Raw genomic sequence first — 16,602 nt, forward strand, 5'->3', positions numbered from 1 at the left:
TGAATGTTTTACTACCAATGTTATAAGTTAACTGTTGTATGTTTTGTTTTCCAACAGGTGCATGGTCTGAAGTATTTTCTTTTCAGGGATATACAGGGTAAATGAGTAAGGTAAGTTAATCACTTTTCTGCTGTGTGTTTAATGTGTTTGTTATAGAAGTTTCAATTGGTTTTAGATAAGGAAACTGTTTTATGTGGATGTCAATGTTTCAGTTAAAATTAACCATAGCTGCTTAGTAACCATGACTGGTATTTGCTGTAAGACCATAATAACCACAGGCCAAACCATGGATGGGTTCATGTTATGTTGGTTAAATAATAATATAACTGTAGTTTCTAAAACAAACCAGGCTTTATATTAGTTGAAAAAGTAAATATTCAACAATTACTTTCATAGTTGTCATAGATTCCTTCACTCCAACAAAGCATTAGTTTGCTTGAAATGTATAGCATTTATACAAAAAGAGTTACACCAATAACTGTTAATATTGTTTTTTTTTCAGGAAATCATTTTAATTGATGTCCTTGACATATTGACATTGCACGGCCAGGCAAATTTAAAAGGCTGTGAAGTTTAACAGAGTTGATAAAGAGCAGAAATGTTAAAGGACAAGTTCGGTATTTTAGACTTAAAGCCCTGTTTTCAGATTGTTTATGGTCAAATAGAATGGTTTTGACTGAAATTTCGACATTTTCGGCTGCCCTGAGAATTTTCGCTTGTTTGTGTTTCAGCTCAGACCTCTACAATGGCTTTATAGGTGCACTGGAACAATCCTTCCTAAAATGCATTAAACTTTCGTTTACAAAGACGAGAAACTCACCGAGTGGTCAGGGGTGTTCACTGATATGCTCACACAAAAATCGCGTTAAAAGATGCTTTCCAACAGCTGTTTTAGCATTCGTTGTTAACTTGTGGACCTATTTTCCCAAACGCCTCACACCCGTACATTCTTCCGCTTAGAGCTTGAATAATAAACCCTCCAGCCCAGGAGGTGGCGCTAATCCGCCTTTGCCAATTGCAAGAATAGAAACAAAGTTCCCGGCGCGGAGTAATACCGTACCTCACAGGACGTCTAATACAGTCAATGGAGTTGGTATAAACTACGATAAAACCTGTTGGAATGCGTCTTTTGGAGCGATTTTTGTGTGAGCATACCAGTGAACACCCCTGACCACTCGGTGAGTTTCACGTCTTTGTAAACGAAAGTTTAATGCATTTTAGGAAGGATTGTTCCAGTGCACCTATAAAGCCATTGTAGAGGTCTGAGCTGAAACACAAACAAGCGAAAATTCTCAGGGCAGCCGAAAATGTCGAAATTTCAGTCAAAACCATTCTATTTGACCATAAACAATCTGAAAACAGGGCTTTAAGTCTAAAATACCGAACTTGTCCTTTAACTATTTAGAAGTTGATTTAGTTTAATAATTTTTTAACAAGACAAATTATAAAATTATTTAAATAGTTGCATTTTGGTGCAGACAGCATCAACCCAAATGAAATCATACCCAAAATTGCTTTTTCACAAAATGGATTACATTATTAAAAAAGGTGATCCAACCAAAGGTCACCTCTTTAAATTAGACTTGAGACAAGTAAATAACTATCCCTCTAAATGTGACGCTTTTGTAATTTAAATACATAGCCTACAACCACTGTGGTATGATACCTGCCATTACTGAAGAAAACAAACAAACTAGACTGAATCAATCAACCCCAGATGAACTTCCTGTCTTTAAGGAAGCCAAAATCAGACCCCGTGAATCACTCACAGAGCAGGACCTTGCCTTCACATGGTAGAGATAGTCCTTTGTGTGCAGCGATACAACCCTCCCCCTTCCATCTCCCACCCAGACCCACAGTACAATGTGTGCTCTTTTGTAGGCAAGCCTGTAACTGGACGCCAGGTGATCTCTGATTGGCTGAGCTAAGGTCCCATCTCCACCATCTTCTTTTTCTGGTGCATATGCATGAGATAGCAGGCTGGTGTGTGCCTGTGCAGCTGCCTGTTCTAGACAGGAAAAGAGAGGGGGAGAAGAACGGAGCAAGACGTTTGGGAAGGTTCGAAAAAGAGGAATAGAGAAAAAACCCTACTGGATTTGGAGGGGTTAGCCATGCGTATGTTTTGTTTGTCTGGCTGGCTATGAGATCAAACCACCATGGCCATGTCACTGAGCGCGGACGAGGAGGATTACGACTCGGACACAGCCGAACAGGTCAGTGCGTTCTCTCTCTCTATCTCTACCAATACACGCTCACGCAAACAATTAGCTGCCTTCTCAGGTTGCCTTCCTTGAACCAGCATGCCTTGAAAATGTCGGCATGTGTCTTCTCCACCAATGCCCATAGTCTTTTTACTATCCGTTGAGGCAGTGTTTTGGGTTTTGTCTATTGCAGTAGTTTGATAGGGGTAAGAAAACACTGCTTTCTACACTACTGAGCTTTTCTTTTATTGTTTGTCTACACAGAGAGATCAGTCAATGAGTCATGAATGACTGCTTCAGAATGGCTTGATGTTTAAAAAAAACAACATCCTATTGCAGTAAAGTCTTTAAGAAACCTCTTTTATTGTGCCTTTATTTGGCCATTTATCTTATTTGCTTGTTTTTAAACTCTGCAGTCTTAAGAATATTGGGAGAATTACAATTTAGTAGTTTTTTTTTAGATAAGATATTATTATGCTGTTAAGAGTTGAAATGGCAAGAGGTGTAGGATTAAAGTTTCCTCGAAGCATGACTAAACGTGTTGCCCCCAAATTCTTTCCCATAATGCACTGCTACTCAAACCTGATCTATAGGAAATATGACTTTATGTTTGGCTTGTTGTGACTTATATAGATATTCTCAACTCAAAGTATTTAATATAGTTTTTCTATTTCATCCATTTTAGAGATTGAAGATTAGTATAAATTAAGTGACTTTGGTATAGTGAGTTTTTTTTTATATGTATAAATATTTTCATGACAAACCGGAGCGACCAAATAAGTGTGTACACATGGTGGGCTGTGTTAGGTATACAAATACAAAGTGGAAGTCACAGTCAAATAATAGCCAAATGCACTCTTCGAAACAAAAATAATGCATGCATATTAAAATTTCCAAGTTCTTGTAGTAGCGCAACTTGCTTTTTATCACAAAAGTAGTGTCTTAAAAGACTGGGGGAGGGGGGCAGCTAAGTATAGGGGGAGACAATAGAAGACGACCCCAGCTACTCTTAAGGGGTCCCACTGTTTAAATTTGTCACTTACCTATCTGTAAATAAAAAATGGACATTTACTTAGACTTCAAGCAAACTTGACCTATATCCCAAATGTTTTGACTTGCTCATTACGCTCAATTGCATCAAGCTTAGGGAGTCCATATGATTCATTTCCCACCCAGATCACCTAAAGTTCAACGTTGTCACTGACTTGTTGGCTCACACAGGCGGGAATTTTACTCTTTTGCTGGATAATGTTGAATTGAGGCCTTATGTTTCAAGTCCATAGAGTCTTGTGACATGACAGCCATGTAAACGTGCCAAGAATTAGACACAAGTTCTCATTGATGCCTATGAGTAAACAAATTCACACCCACTTATACATCAGATCCCATTGTTTGCGTTCATTGGCTTTTACACAAGATAATTTGTGGATGATTACCTCTACAACATAAGTGTATAAAAAGAATGGAGACACACTGGATTAACTAGTATAGTAATTTGCATAGTATAAACTGGTTTACTTTTGTGACTAGGGCTGGTTTTCTCTCGGCCAAGGTTACCTGAAGGATGGCAAGCTATCAAGTGATAGTAAAGGTCCCTAGCAGTGTTTAGTCGAGTCCGAGTCAAGACCAAAATCAGCGTTCAAGTGTCGAGTCCGAGTCAAGACCGAGTCCAGATAATGCTGGAGGTGAACTCGGTCTTGACTAGGACTAGACACTTGATCTCTGGTCTTGGTCATGATTTGGACTCGACACTTGAATGCTGGTCTTGGGCCCTGTCCCAAATGGTGCACTTCATGTGGACTTTCTGTCTTGTGGCCTCAAATTGCTCGTGCTTGCTTAGTCTACGAGTCCGTAGGGTGTCCCATCTCATTTTTATGCTCCGAAGTGTGCTCATCAGTGCACCCATGATGCTGTCTTCAGCAAAGCCTGCACTGCTCCTTGCGAAAATGTCCTTGCGAAAGAGGAATCAGATGATGAATGGGAGGAGTTCACACAAATGGGCAACTTCTCTTCCTATTTCCGCCGTGACACTCAAGTCTGTCCCAAATTATGACTCTGGTGCACCCTCGTGGACTTGCGTCAAGGGTCCCTGAGGTTTGCACTACATGATGTCATCAAAGTGTGGCCTCTGAGGAGTGTGCCATTTGGAACAAGGCCTTGGTCTTGACCCGGACTCAAGTTGGACTTACTGGGTCCCTATATTAAGTAAATATTCTACACTAAAATATAGGGTGGTGAAATAGGTTGTTCATGTCCTCCATGATGGATTAGTTGAAAGGTTCTCAACTTTGGCCCTCGAGATACGGGCCGTTTCTCAATGTCAAGGATACTTCCTTGGCAGGACTAGTCCTTACAAGTCACTTCCTTCAGAGGCTAGGCGAGGCTCCTCTTAAGCATTCGGAGAACACGTTAAAGGAACAAGCTTTAAAGTGCACGTCATTGCGTCAATGAAAGGTGTGCTTTCGGCGCTGCGCGCATCGGATTGTGGGTGATTTCAGCGCGCGAAGAGCACAAAGGATACACATATGCATCATTTCCTGTATATGGGATATTTCTCGAACAAAGGACTCGGTCCTTGGCTGAAATTGCGAGGATCCTCAACATTGGAACAGTCCTTCGACCGATGTATTCTGGCTTCCGAGGATCCTTCGTTGACAATGAGAAACGGCTTCACTTTCCTGCAGAGTTTAGCTCCAGTTCCGATCAAACACACCTGAGCAAGCTAATCAAGGACTTCAGGAATATCAGAAAATAGCAGTCAGGTGAGTTTGATTAGGGTTCGAGCTAAACACTGCAGGAAAGTGGATCTCGAGGGCCAGAGTTGAAAACCTCTGGATAAGTTGAACACTAGCATTTTGTTAGACGCACAGATATTTGTAGTACCATCCCACATTCTCTCTTTGTATAAAATGAATGATCTCTGGGACTTCCTGGTACTTCAGCAATCCATCATCTGCACCTGCTGATGTGAGCGTGCAGTGTTGTGGTCAGAATCAGGGCTGGTTGTTGGTTCAAGCCAACCACGGAGCCATCATTAAACATTTGAGTAAAGCATGTAAGCTCATGTTGCTACAGGTGGACCTATTGTTGTTATAAGCGATGCTATTCTATATTATTTTTTATTCAGATGGCACACCCTGCACGTATTTACTGTTCATCTCTGGGTTGCAGTACACAGAAGAATAAGTGGAGGACCTCTATATGAACTGGTCATGCTGTGCATTAGGCTGCTCTCATGAGTTTCATGAGTCCAACCGTTGTTTATTAAAAAAAGGAGATTACATTTACAACAATGAGGAAAACAATAAAGTGATTCATTTATGTGAAGCAATAATGTGAGAAGTGCAATACTAAGTTACAAAGTTTCACATGGAGGTGGCTGTATGACAGCTGATAGAAATTGGCTGAGATGCAGCGTTGGTCTGTTTTGAAATGTATATCTCATAATGGCTTCCTCTCTTAAACAAGGAGAGTTGAGGTCACAGCTGTGATGTTTCAATCCAAAGCACAAATACATTGCTGTGCTCTGAAGCATTCCTATAGACTGCAGTCTGTAGGGCTTTGCAGATTTCTAAAATTGTTATGATGAAACAGGGTAAAAGGGAATAAGTGCATTCTAGTTGTTTTGTTGGGATGGTTAATGTGATATGAATGTAGGTTTGGAGTTTTGTACATCAGTATTTGTGACCCTGGACCACAAGACCAGTCATAAAGAGCAGGGACATATTTTGCAGCAATAGCCAAACATATATTGCATAGGTCAAAATGATTCAATTTTAGATTTTTTGTAAATTTCCTATCGTGAATATATTTTATATATAATGTATTATCATTAGTTATATGTGTTGTTAAGGACTTAATTTGGACAATTTTAAAGGTTTTCTCAATATTTAGATTTTTTTACCCCCTCAGATTCTAGATTTTCAAATAGTTGTGTCTCGGCCAAATATTGCCATATACTAACAAACCATACATCAAAAAGAAAAGCTTTTCATATCTCTCAATAAAAAATGACCATTATGGCTGGTCCGGGGTTACATTTGTTTGTAGGCTTGACTGTGATGTATTAGGTGCCTTGTCAAAAACAGCACATGATGATGAATTATGACACTATTGATTTCCTGCTGTATGATTTAATAACATCGTCTTGAACCATTGTGTTGAATTTTGTGCATGTTTTAAATCCTCGATGGAAAGATCTCCAATGAAATGTTTTTTTTTTTTTTTTCTAAAAAAATGATGTTAAATATAATCATCAACCACTTCCCTCTTCTGAGCCAATTATGTCTTGAAGAGGACAATTTCTACACGGCTTCCTTTCCACCAGTCAGCAAGAACTGCTTTGTTGCCATGGTTACACTGCAGAAGGACAGATTTCCAATGCTGCACTGCAGTTTTGTGCATGCGTTGTACTGTATTCATTATCTGAGCTGGGAGGAAAGATAACAACAGCACTATCTGACAAGGAGAAAAATCAAATGAAGACGGTTGTAGTGATTTTGGTGCGGAGGTCACTGTAAAGATTGTATATATGCTCATAGATTATATGTACGTCATTATCTGGTACCACTGCCAGTCAGTTCTGCTAAACTATATAGTATTAAAACACCAAGCACATATTTTGTAGAGAGACTACACAGTAAACAATGTTGCAAGCTCGATTTAAACGCGTATGAAGCATGTGGACTAACTGGTAGACCATTTATGATACTTTAGGTACTGACATACATGTACTGATTACAACAGTAACATCAATACTGCTCTATTTTTGGAAGCTGATCTCATGTTTTACAAGAAGAAATCAACTGCAACAGAGAAAGCAACAGCGATGTTATGAGACAGTTTGCTTGAATCCATTATTTGTGCTGCTTAATGCATTTGAGAGCAAGTGCAAGAGTCCAAATATCAGAGCAGGCTAATGTAATCAAGTCCTTAAATAGATTATATTCAATAGATCAGCTGCATCAGCATTGCAAGAACGGTGCGCAGTGAAGTTAGGAGGCGCTAAACAAATCTCAAGGGTGAAAGAATAATGAGTACAAGCATAAATCTTAGAAGATAATATAGATTTTGAGGCGCGGTGAATACATCATACACCGACTTGTACAATACTACAGGGGTGGGTAAATATACAATATAAGAGAGGCTGGTAAGGGCTGTATGCATAGATCGAGGTTATAGCACTTTATTTTTATACCTCAGCTGATCAGGTGTAAACCAGGTGACTGACTTTGGTAACCTTCTTTTAAGCAAATGGTATGTGATACTATACAGTATATAGTATTAATATACAGTATATGCAGTATTTCACATGAGTAATATGTATTTGATACATCCAATATGAACGATACCCAGATGACCTACTGCATCTGCTGATATTTTGAAGTTTGCAACCTTGGACACTTTAGTTGGTTCCCATTAGTGGTTTCCTTTCTGTTTAAAATTAAACTTGTTTAAGTATGACTACATTGTTTTCGTGCTTGTTGCTAGTATGTCAGTTTCCAAATATATAAACATGAAAGCTGAAGTATGTCTACAATTGGTTGTTTTAACCCATAGTTGGGTAAAACAGTATATACAAACCAAGCTATTAGTTTAACTGAACCTAGAAAATGTCCATATTTGCCTCAACCATTGGTTGACACAATCCCCAGCAAACAATTGGCTTTGTCCACATTTTACCCAACCATGAGCTGAAACAACCCAGCAATTTGTTGAGTTTAGGAATTGTAATCTTTGTACACACTTGCATACCCATAGATTGACATTTTAGTAATCAGTCAAATTAGGGATGCTAAACAATTAATCGCGATTAATCGTTATCAGAATAAAAGTTTTTGTTTACATCACATATGTGTGTAAACTGTGTTTAATAAATATGTATATATATAAATATGAACTCATGTATAATTTTAAGAAAAAAAAAGTATATATTAAGTATTTATATATAATATAAATTATACATAAATATACAAATGGTATATACACATGTTAAAATTTCTAAAACATATACATGCATGTGTGTACATTTATTTATACAAAGTTAATATACACCGTTCACACACATATATGATGTAAACAAAAACTTTTATTCTGCTAACGATTAATCGCGATTAATCGTTAAGCATCCTTAGGTCAAATACAGTTTTTAAGACATTTGTCAGTTGTTTTTGCTGTTTGTTTATAGTTTTTGGATTGAATAATATTTTAGCATTATAAGGGCTTTACATGGCTATATACTTTATAATCGTTTTTAAAATATTAAGTTTCTCCTCCATATCTGTTTCTATTAGCAACGGCTACCCAACCGGCCAAAATCCAAAATGGCTACATCAACAGCTACGACTCCGGCATCAGCCAGTTCTTCATCCACTGCGACAGCGGTCAAGTTGCCATCCAACCGGACCTCCTCTGGAGCCCGACGCAGACGCACTCGGTGTCGAAAGTGTGAGGCGTGTGTCCGGACAGAATGTGGAGAGTGTCACTTCTGTAAGGACATGAAGAAGTTTGGAGGACCTGGTCGCATGAAACAATCCTGCATTATGAGACAGTGTATAGCGGTAAGAAACCCAGGAACTCAGACAGATGAGAGGATTAATGAATTGACGAGTCACAGAGTTGGTTTGGTAGTGCAGACAATTAAATAGTAAAAAATAATGCATATTACAAGCGAAGAAAAATAAAATTTTGCTTAAATGTTTAGAATTTCTTCCACATCTTAGAAGAACTCCAAACTCATTAAAATTACATATTATATTTTAGCATCTTCAAAGTAGCCACATACTCTTGCCATTTTATTAAACCGCTACTTGAGGTCTCACCATAGATGATTTTTAAACAATACTGAAAGAATTTTAGTTTTCAAAAGATTATTATATATATTATTATATTTATTATATATAATAAAAAAGAAGAATAAAAATAATTGTTCAGATTTAAAGGGCCAATTTTTACAAGATGCAATATAAGTCTCAGGTTTGCCTAGATGTGTCTGTAAAGTTTCTGCCCAAAAGTACCCCACTAATCATTTGTTATAGCATGTCCAAAATGCCCCTAAAAAAGTGCTGTTTTCATTTCTGTACCTTTAAATGCAAAAGGCCTACTGCATTCATTTTTTAAAAATGTATCAGATTTTTCTGCATACAGTCTGGGACAAAAGTATCTTTAGTCGCATTAGTGCTACAACGTGCTAACAAACTCATTTAGAAAAGCTTCTGGGGTAAAATTAACCAGTCAGTCAGTGGCTGTGGGCCCGCTTTGCTAGTGTGACATCACATTAACAAGAGAATCAAAACAGCATGTATTATGAGACTGCTTTGGTTTAATAGGGATTAACCAAATGGGGATTAATGTTTGTTTTTTCATTGTAGGGTGGTTGTGTTCACACACTGCCAACACACATTTATGTGTCTAAACACCTTGTAAAAGGGGATTTTCCATAATATGGGCCCTTTAAACATACAATTTTAGATGTAAACGTTTTTTTTAAGATCATGAGAAACATTTCTAAGCTTTTGAAGAGTAGTGATGGGTAATAAAATGTTTTAAGGATCCCGTCCACTGTCAATGACAATTATTGAAATGTGAGGTGTATCTGGGTGATCAAACAGGACAAACAAATTAAGCTAGAGACCTTTCTGTGCATGACAAGTCAAGGTATCATAACTACAAAATAAATGCTCTATAAATTCAACCTGTATAAGAAGGTAAAGAGAATAAAGATGAAGGAAATGTAATGTGTATAAGATAAAGCGAGTGTTGAAATGTTGACGTGCTCGTCCACAGCCTGTGTTACCACACACAGCAGTGTGCGTGGTTTGCGGCGAGGCTGGGAAAGAAGACACACTCGACGACGAAGACGAGAAGTTCAACGCCATGCTCATGGAGTGCTCCATCTGCAATGAAATCGTCCACCCAAACTGTCTCAAGGTCACACCAGCTCAATTTTATACTTTTCATCTAAAACATTGTGAAGTAGTTATATAATAAGTTTGCACTTATTTTGTGTACAGATATAGTAGAGATTGGGTTTAAGTGTGTTACTGGGTGTCCTGGGATAGTATATCACACCATTTGGTTCCTCTTTAATGAGTGTTGCATTTACAAAACTTGTCCTAAAAACTGTGACATCAGTGCTTCTGCTATTAATCTCAAATTTCTTGTCAATACAGGTGAAAGATGCAGCTGGAGTGGTGAACGATGAGCTTCCTAACTGCTGGGAATGTCCTAAATGCAACTATGCTGGGAAGACTGGAAAAGTGAGTATTTGGGAATAGCTTTATAGTGAATTTGAATAACCAAGATGTATTGCACGAGTGGTAGAAATTGTTCAGAGACAAATAAGAGATGTTTATAAAAATGTAGTTGTATAATGAAAAGTGACAAGAAGGTGCTGTTTTTAGTTAAGCATTTATTTCTGTAATGTTTTCACAGTCATCTTACTTCTGGTTACTCAAGATATTTAATTCCTGTTTTACTTAGTGACAACTTAAGTCTCTCACTTCTTGTTTGAGTGACAAGGCCATAATGAAAGTGTCGAACTAGAAGTACATGCAAATTAAACGCAAATACAACGCTTTGTTACAGTGTGGTATTATTTGGCCACCGACTGTCAAGCCTTTGCACTTTACTGTAAGCTCTAACGCAAGATGTTTTAACATTTATATACAATGTACAAAATTCCTTTAAGTTTAATCTGTTTGAATTTACAATTCATTTTAACTTTCTGGACTAGTGGGAAGTTGCTATAAATTATAAAAATTTGCTTAAGTTATTTCAACTTTATTTTTTTATTAATAGCAGCTCAACTTGTTGCATAATTAATGTCATTCAAAAGGTATAAAGTTGTCTTGTGTGTTTTCTTGCCACTCTCTGGCCTGCAAGCAAAAACGGGGCCCAGGGTTCAAGTACGCATCCAACCTACCAGGGTCTCTGCTGAGGGAGCAGAAAGCAGGACGTGAAGGAAGAGAGGAGGGAGACCAGACCTCCACCGGTGCAGCATCTCTTAAGAGAAAGACTGAGAGGGAGGAGACTCCCAGACTGAAGAGCGAGGATCTGCCCTCACGCCTGCCCCCTCTACTGAGTCCCAGTGGCCTGCCAAGACCACGATCTGAAGTGCCCAACTTTTTGAGGAAGAAGAGGAAATTATTTGACGACGATGAAGAGGAAGAGGAGGCTAGCACTAAAAAGAAGGTAACATACACACCATCAGGTTTCAATCCCGTGATTGCGAGTAGTTTTAAAATGTAATGCTTGAATGCATAATATAAAGCTTTGGATAAATACTTTTGCTACGCACCTCCACTTTACTTGTGTAAATGACTTGAAATAACTTTTAAATACCATGATTGTTTTATAGCCTAAGAAGCTCTGGAGGCCTGAGGAGCCTTTGCTTCCCAAACTCTCTCACATGAAAACAGAAGAGGAGGAAGACAACTCCGATGAGGAGGAAGAAAAGCTGGAGAAGCGAGAACCGCCTCGCCGTTCATTTAAGAAAGACTACAGCATGGTGAGAAAAGAGGAAGAGCAGGATGAAGATAGGCGAGACGACAGGGATCTACCATTCAGATCCCTAAGGCAGTATAGCAACATGAGAAAAGAGGTAAACCAGGAGGAGGACAAGGAGGAAGACGAGGAAGAGGAGGACGAAGACTGCAAACGAGGCAGAGACGGCAGCCCCACACTAAAGAACCACTCGCTATCGCTCGAGAGTGACGCGTCACGGTGCAGCTCCCCAAGGGCAGGGCCCAGCAGCGAAGGCAGTGAGACTCAGGAAAAGGCACCACGAGCCCGGGCAAAGCGGCACCGTCGCAAGCCTCCAAATAGACAGCTCAGTGCAGAGCTCAGCAAGCAGCTCAACATGGAGATCCGTCGCACCGAACACTCCCTGGCCAACGAGAACCAGCAGCCTTTGAAGAGCGAACCGGAGGACAGTGAGAACGAGGAACCGAAAAGGATTGGTTTACGGAACGGGACCGCCGGGAATGGCGGAGGAGGCGAAAGGGGAGGGGGCGGAGACGGTGGAGGGGAGAGGCCGCATCTGCGAGCGAGAGAGATGAACGGATCGTCGTGGGAGCTGCGGCACTTCTATCCACCACAGATCACCCCGTTAGGCTTGAACCGCAGTTCACCTGCCATCAGGCCGCTTCCCGCTCGATCCCCTCCCAAGTGCGTGCAGATGGAACGGCACGTGATCCGGCCGCCTCCAATCTGCCCTCCGCCCGACAGGCTGCCGCTGGCCGATGGGCGCAATCACATAGCACCACGAGAAGCTTGGTTGGCTATCTTCAGTCACTTGAGCCATCGTGAGCTTTGTGTGTGCATGCGTGTGTGCCGGACCTGGAATCGCTGGTGAGAAAAAACCTTAAGAACACTTCAGCATGTGTTTTATATTGATATTTGATTTTGTATCAGGCCCTGTCCCAAATGCCACCTTTTTACCTTGCATTTAGCACAGTTCCCTCATGCTGTTGCTGAATGGAGTGCAGGGTAGGAGTGTAGTCCTTGTTAACATCCCTGTTATAAAAGCATCTATTGAGAGCTTGTCTCCCATTTAACCATAAAATAACAAATAAAACGCATGGACTTTACAGACACGAAAAGCAAGGTCACAAGAGAAGGTGACGTTCAGGACAGCCCCTAAATGTGGTCATTACAATACATTGTGTTGTATTTTTATGACTAGAACTTACGTCTTTGTGTGTTTAGGTGCTGTGACAAAAAATTATGGACATGCATCGATCTCAAGCGGTGTAAGTCCATCATCCCTCTTATGTTGAGCGGGATCATTCGCAGACAGCCCATGACTCTGGACCTGAGCTGGACCAACATCTCCAAGAAGCAATTAAGCTGGCTTATCAACCGACTACCAGGTCAGTGTTTGTGCAAGGCTGCATTGAGATCAACATCATCTGTACCCATGCAGACGGCCTTAAACCTCTGTGCATGTGTTTGGACACAGGTCTGAGGGTGCTCCTCTTGTCCGGGTGTTCGTGGGTGGCCGTTTCTGCTCTCTGCACTTCCAGTTGTCCTCTTCTGCGTACTTTAGATCTGCAGTGGGTTGAGGGTCTTAAAGACCCCCAGATGAGAGATCTGCTGTCTCCTCCCACTGACAACAGACCAGGTAATATACATTTATTAATGCGCACAAGCAAGTTCACTGTCACAATGTCACATTCGTATGTGTAATATTGAGATACGCTGTCTTTCGTAACAGGTCAAATGGACACACGCAGCAAACTAAGGAATGTCACAGACTTGCGTCTGGCTGGTCTGGACATCACCGACAGCTCTCTGCGTCTCATCATTAAAAATATGCCTCTGCTTTTACGCCTGGACTTAAGTTACTGCAATCATATCAACGATCAGTCGGTCAACCTGCTGACTGCTGCAGGAACCACTACTAGAGACTCGCTAACCGATGTCAACCTCTCAGGTAAATGCACTCTTCAAAAATTCAGTCACTATTGGCCTGGCATGTGTAATACAGCGTCATTTTTGTGGATCCATGTGAACAGGGATCATTTTGACAGCGTTGTCCTGTGTACATGAAACTTAACAAAATGCAAAGGCCACCAGATTTGTGGTGCGGCAAAATTGTTTGCATTGTACATTGTAATATATTTTTGGTGTTACATTATCTGGTCCCTCAAGTCAGTTTAAAATGCACCAGTCGAGCTTAATCTCATGTGTGATCAGAGTTTAGTGTTAAGTGAGTGTCCTGCAAGTGTTGTAAACACAAGCATCTCCTTTATCATAAATCCTTTTGACGCGTGCGCAGCAGGCTCGTATTTTGACAAGAGGCATGATGCACATGGTTCACATGATGCAACACACACACATTTTTAAATGACAAGCATCATACAGGACACTCTAAACACATTTTGAATTCATTGCCCTTGGGAGATAAGTCACCGGCTGCCACAGTTTGTGATGGAAAATGTTTAAAGCAACATTATGTAGTTGTCCATGTAAGATTGGCTTACGGCACCCCCATGTGGTTGAAAAGCGCAACAACGTCTCCTACCCAACCACGCAACTCACAGAGTGTGGTTGTAGCCGCTATGAGGCCGCTCAGGTTGTAGCAGCAGTAGAATTGGTCCAGTTAAGAGTTGTTATACCACTGAAATCATTTTAGAGACATTATTTTAAGGTCGAAAAACTACATAGTGTTGCTTTAATATTTTAAGCTTCTAAGGTAAACAAACATATCTGAGTGATAAGTTTAAATTCCCTGAGAAAGATCGACTTTGCGTCCGTATTGTGACATATATCCGAGTGAAACTCTTCTGTAGTTATATTGTGTACTAAGACCGAAAGAAAACTAAACGTTGCGATATTCTAGGCAGATATGGTTAGGAACTATACTCTCAAACTGGCGTAACAATCAGTGACTTTGCTGATGTAACACGGCTGCAGCAGGCGTAGTGATATTACGCACTTACAAGAAAATACCCTTGGTTACTTTCAATGGCAGGGACTATTTTCAGTCTTAGTACACGATGTAACTACAGAAGAGTCAAGTTTTAAATAGGAAAAATATCGAAACTCTTTGGTTATTTTTTAGCGCGATGCTAATGGTCTAATCAGATTCAATGAATTATGCTAAGCTATGCTAAAAGTGGTAGCGCCAGACCCGGAGATCAGCTGAATGGATTCCAAAACGGTAAAAATCAAATGTTTAACTCTAGGGGAGCTGGAAAATTAGCATATTTTCAAAAAAATTGAATGTCCCTTTAACATCAAATCTCATTGGTTCTCACAATGCCTTAGACATTTTCTGTTAAAGTATTTCTTTGATACTACAGTTATAATCTAGTGCTGTTAATTCCCGCTCACTGATTCCTCTCATCTCTCTTCAGTGTGTAACAGGATCACAGATCAGTCGCTGAGCTACTTCAAACGCTGCGGAAACATCTGTCGCATTGACCTGCGCTTCTGCAAGCAGGTTAGCCGGCAGGCGTGCGAACGCTTCATCGCCGAGATGTCCGTCAGTGTTCCTTTCCAACTCAAAGAGGATAAACTGCTTCAGAAGCTTAGCTAGTTGCCCTACACAGCACCCTCTAGTGTCTGGGAGGACATAACTCTTCAATCTAAATGATACTATGTATCAGGTGCACTCCAGGCGCACATATTATATAAAGCACTGCATCACGAAACTTTTCGTCAGCTCCTTTTGAATTGGAGATGTTGTGTATTTAAAAGCACATAATACTGATCCTTCTGAATGGTGTATTGTGAAGATGGACACTTCATTGGACACATTTGTTTATCTTTAAAAAGAGATTTATACACGCCGAACGATTGTATTTAAAATGTGTTGTGATAGACAGTAGAGAATGCAGTGGGTATTTATATATATAAACATAAAACATTCACATACTCTCTGGATACCAAGAGTAAGCATGATTTGTATATTATTTAAAACCCCCCAAACAGTTTTTGTACAAAAGATGTATCAGTTCAGATTTCCATGTGATTGTATTTGGTTCAGTCCTGGTTATGTATTTTTCTCTCATTTTTATATTATGTCATTTTTAAATATCTTTGCTGTTTGTTTTATGTCTTATAACTCCGATCTGATCAACGGTTTTGCAGTCGTGAGTATTGACTGCTTTCGGTTGACTTCTTAAAGTACTCGCTGTTCTATTGTCAGAGCAGATATACAGTAGGTGTGATATTTGTTCTTTCAAGGTCTATTTATAAAACAGTGCCATATTATAATCTGTGTTGTGCCGCACAGTTGTAACAGGCAAGCCTTTGGCTATGTACAGTAAGTATATTTCACAGCTATGCCTGTGTGGAGTGTTGTTCTTCAGTATCTCTATTTAAAGATGTTAGACCAAACAAATGGCTGAGTTAGATGGTTGAGTATTCATTGAATTTAATTTAATAAAAGCCATCATCTTTTTTTGTAAACAAAATTTGAACAAATGACAAAGGTCACACACAATTAAAATAATGTATTACAGATAACTCGGTTATCTTGTTTTGTACAACAGTCAGCAGTTTATCTATGAAGCCAAAAAAGACTTTCATTCAGTATTTGTCTAAAAAGCGAACATGTACATGCTTAATTCTTCCACAGTGATTGTTATTGTAAAATGTTAACTGTGGTAATGACAGATGACGTATTATTGTATAAGTTTCGTCTCAGGAATGTGATTTCGAAAGAGGGAGCCGTTTTGATCCAAGCCACATACCTGTACCACTATAAATTAAGGCACTGTTTGCCATCTAAAACACTCTAATGTACATTTGGCTATTTATATTTGTATGTAATTAAAAATTAATAATGAATGACTTTATTGTGAGGCATTATTTCACATTTTGCTTTTGGAAAATGATCATTTGGAGACTAATATACAAATGTCTCAAAGGTCTACTGTGTTGATTTTTAGCG

General features: G+C 39.6%; 1 protein-coding gene across 2 annotated transcripts; it reads left to right on the forward strand.

The window, feature by feature from the left end:
• Positions 1-76: 76 nt before the first annotated feature.
• kdm2ba (lysine (K)-specific demethylase 2Ba) lies at positions 77-16,503 on the forward strand. Of its 2 annotated transcripts, none has more exons than XM_065260099.2 (11): positions 77-110; positions 1,882-2,213; positions 8,495-8,761; positions 9,987-10,130; positions 10,373-10,459; positions 11,085-11,393; positions 11,560-12,551; positions 12,909-13,072; positions 13,162-13,323; positions 13,417-13,635; positions 15,062-16,503. In XM_065260099.2, the coding sequence occupies exons 2-11, from the start codon at positions 2,157-2,159 to the stop codon at positions 15,241-15,243; spliced, it is 2,583 nt and encodes an 860-aa protein (XP_065116171.2). In that variant the 5' UTR covers positions 77-110; positions 1,882-2,156; the 3' UTR covers positions 15,244-16,503. The 2 variants fall into 2 exon arrangements, with proteins under 2 accessions (XP_065116171.2, XP_073672346.1); XM_073816245.1 differs by having other exon boundaries at positions 81-110; positions 11,076-11,393.
• The last annotated feature ends 99 nt before the right edge of the window (positions 16,504-16,602 follow it).

Source organism: Paramisgurnus dabryanus, chromosome 11 (assembly GCF_030506205.2).
Source record: "Paramisgurnus dabryanus chromosome 11, PD_genome_1.1, whole genome shotgun sequence".
NCBI lineage: Eukaryota > Metazoa > Chordata > Actinopteri > Cypriniformes > Cobitidae > Paramisgurnus > Paramisgurnus dabryanus.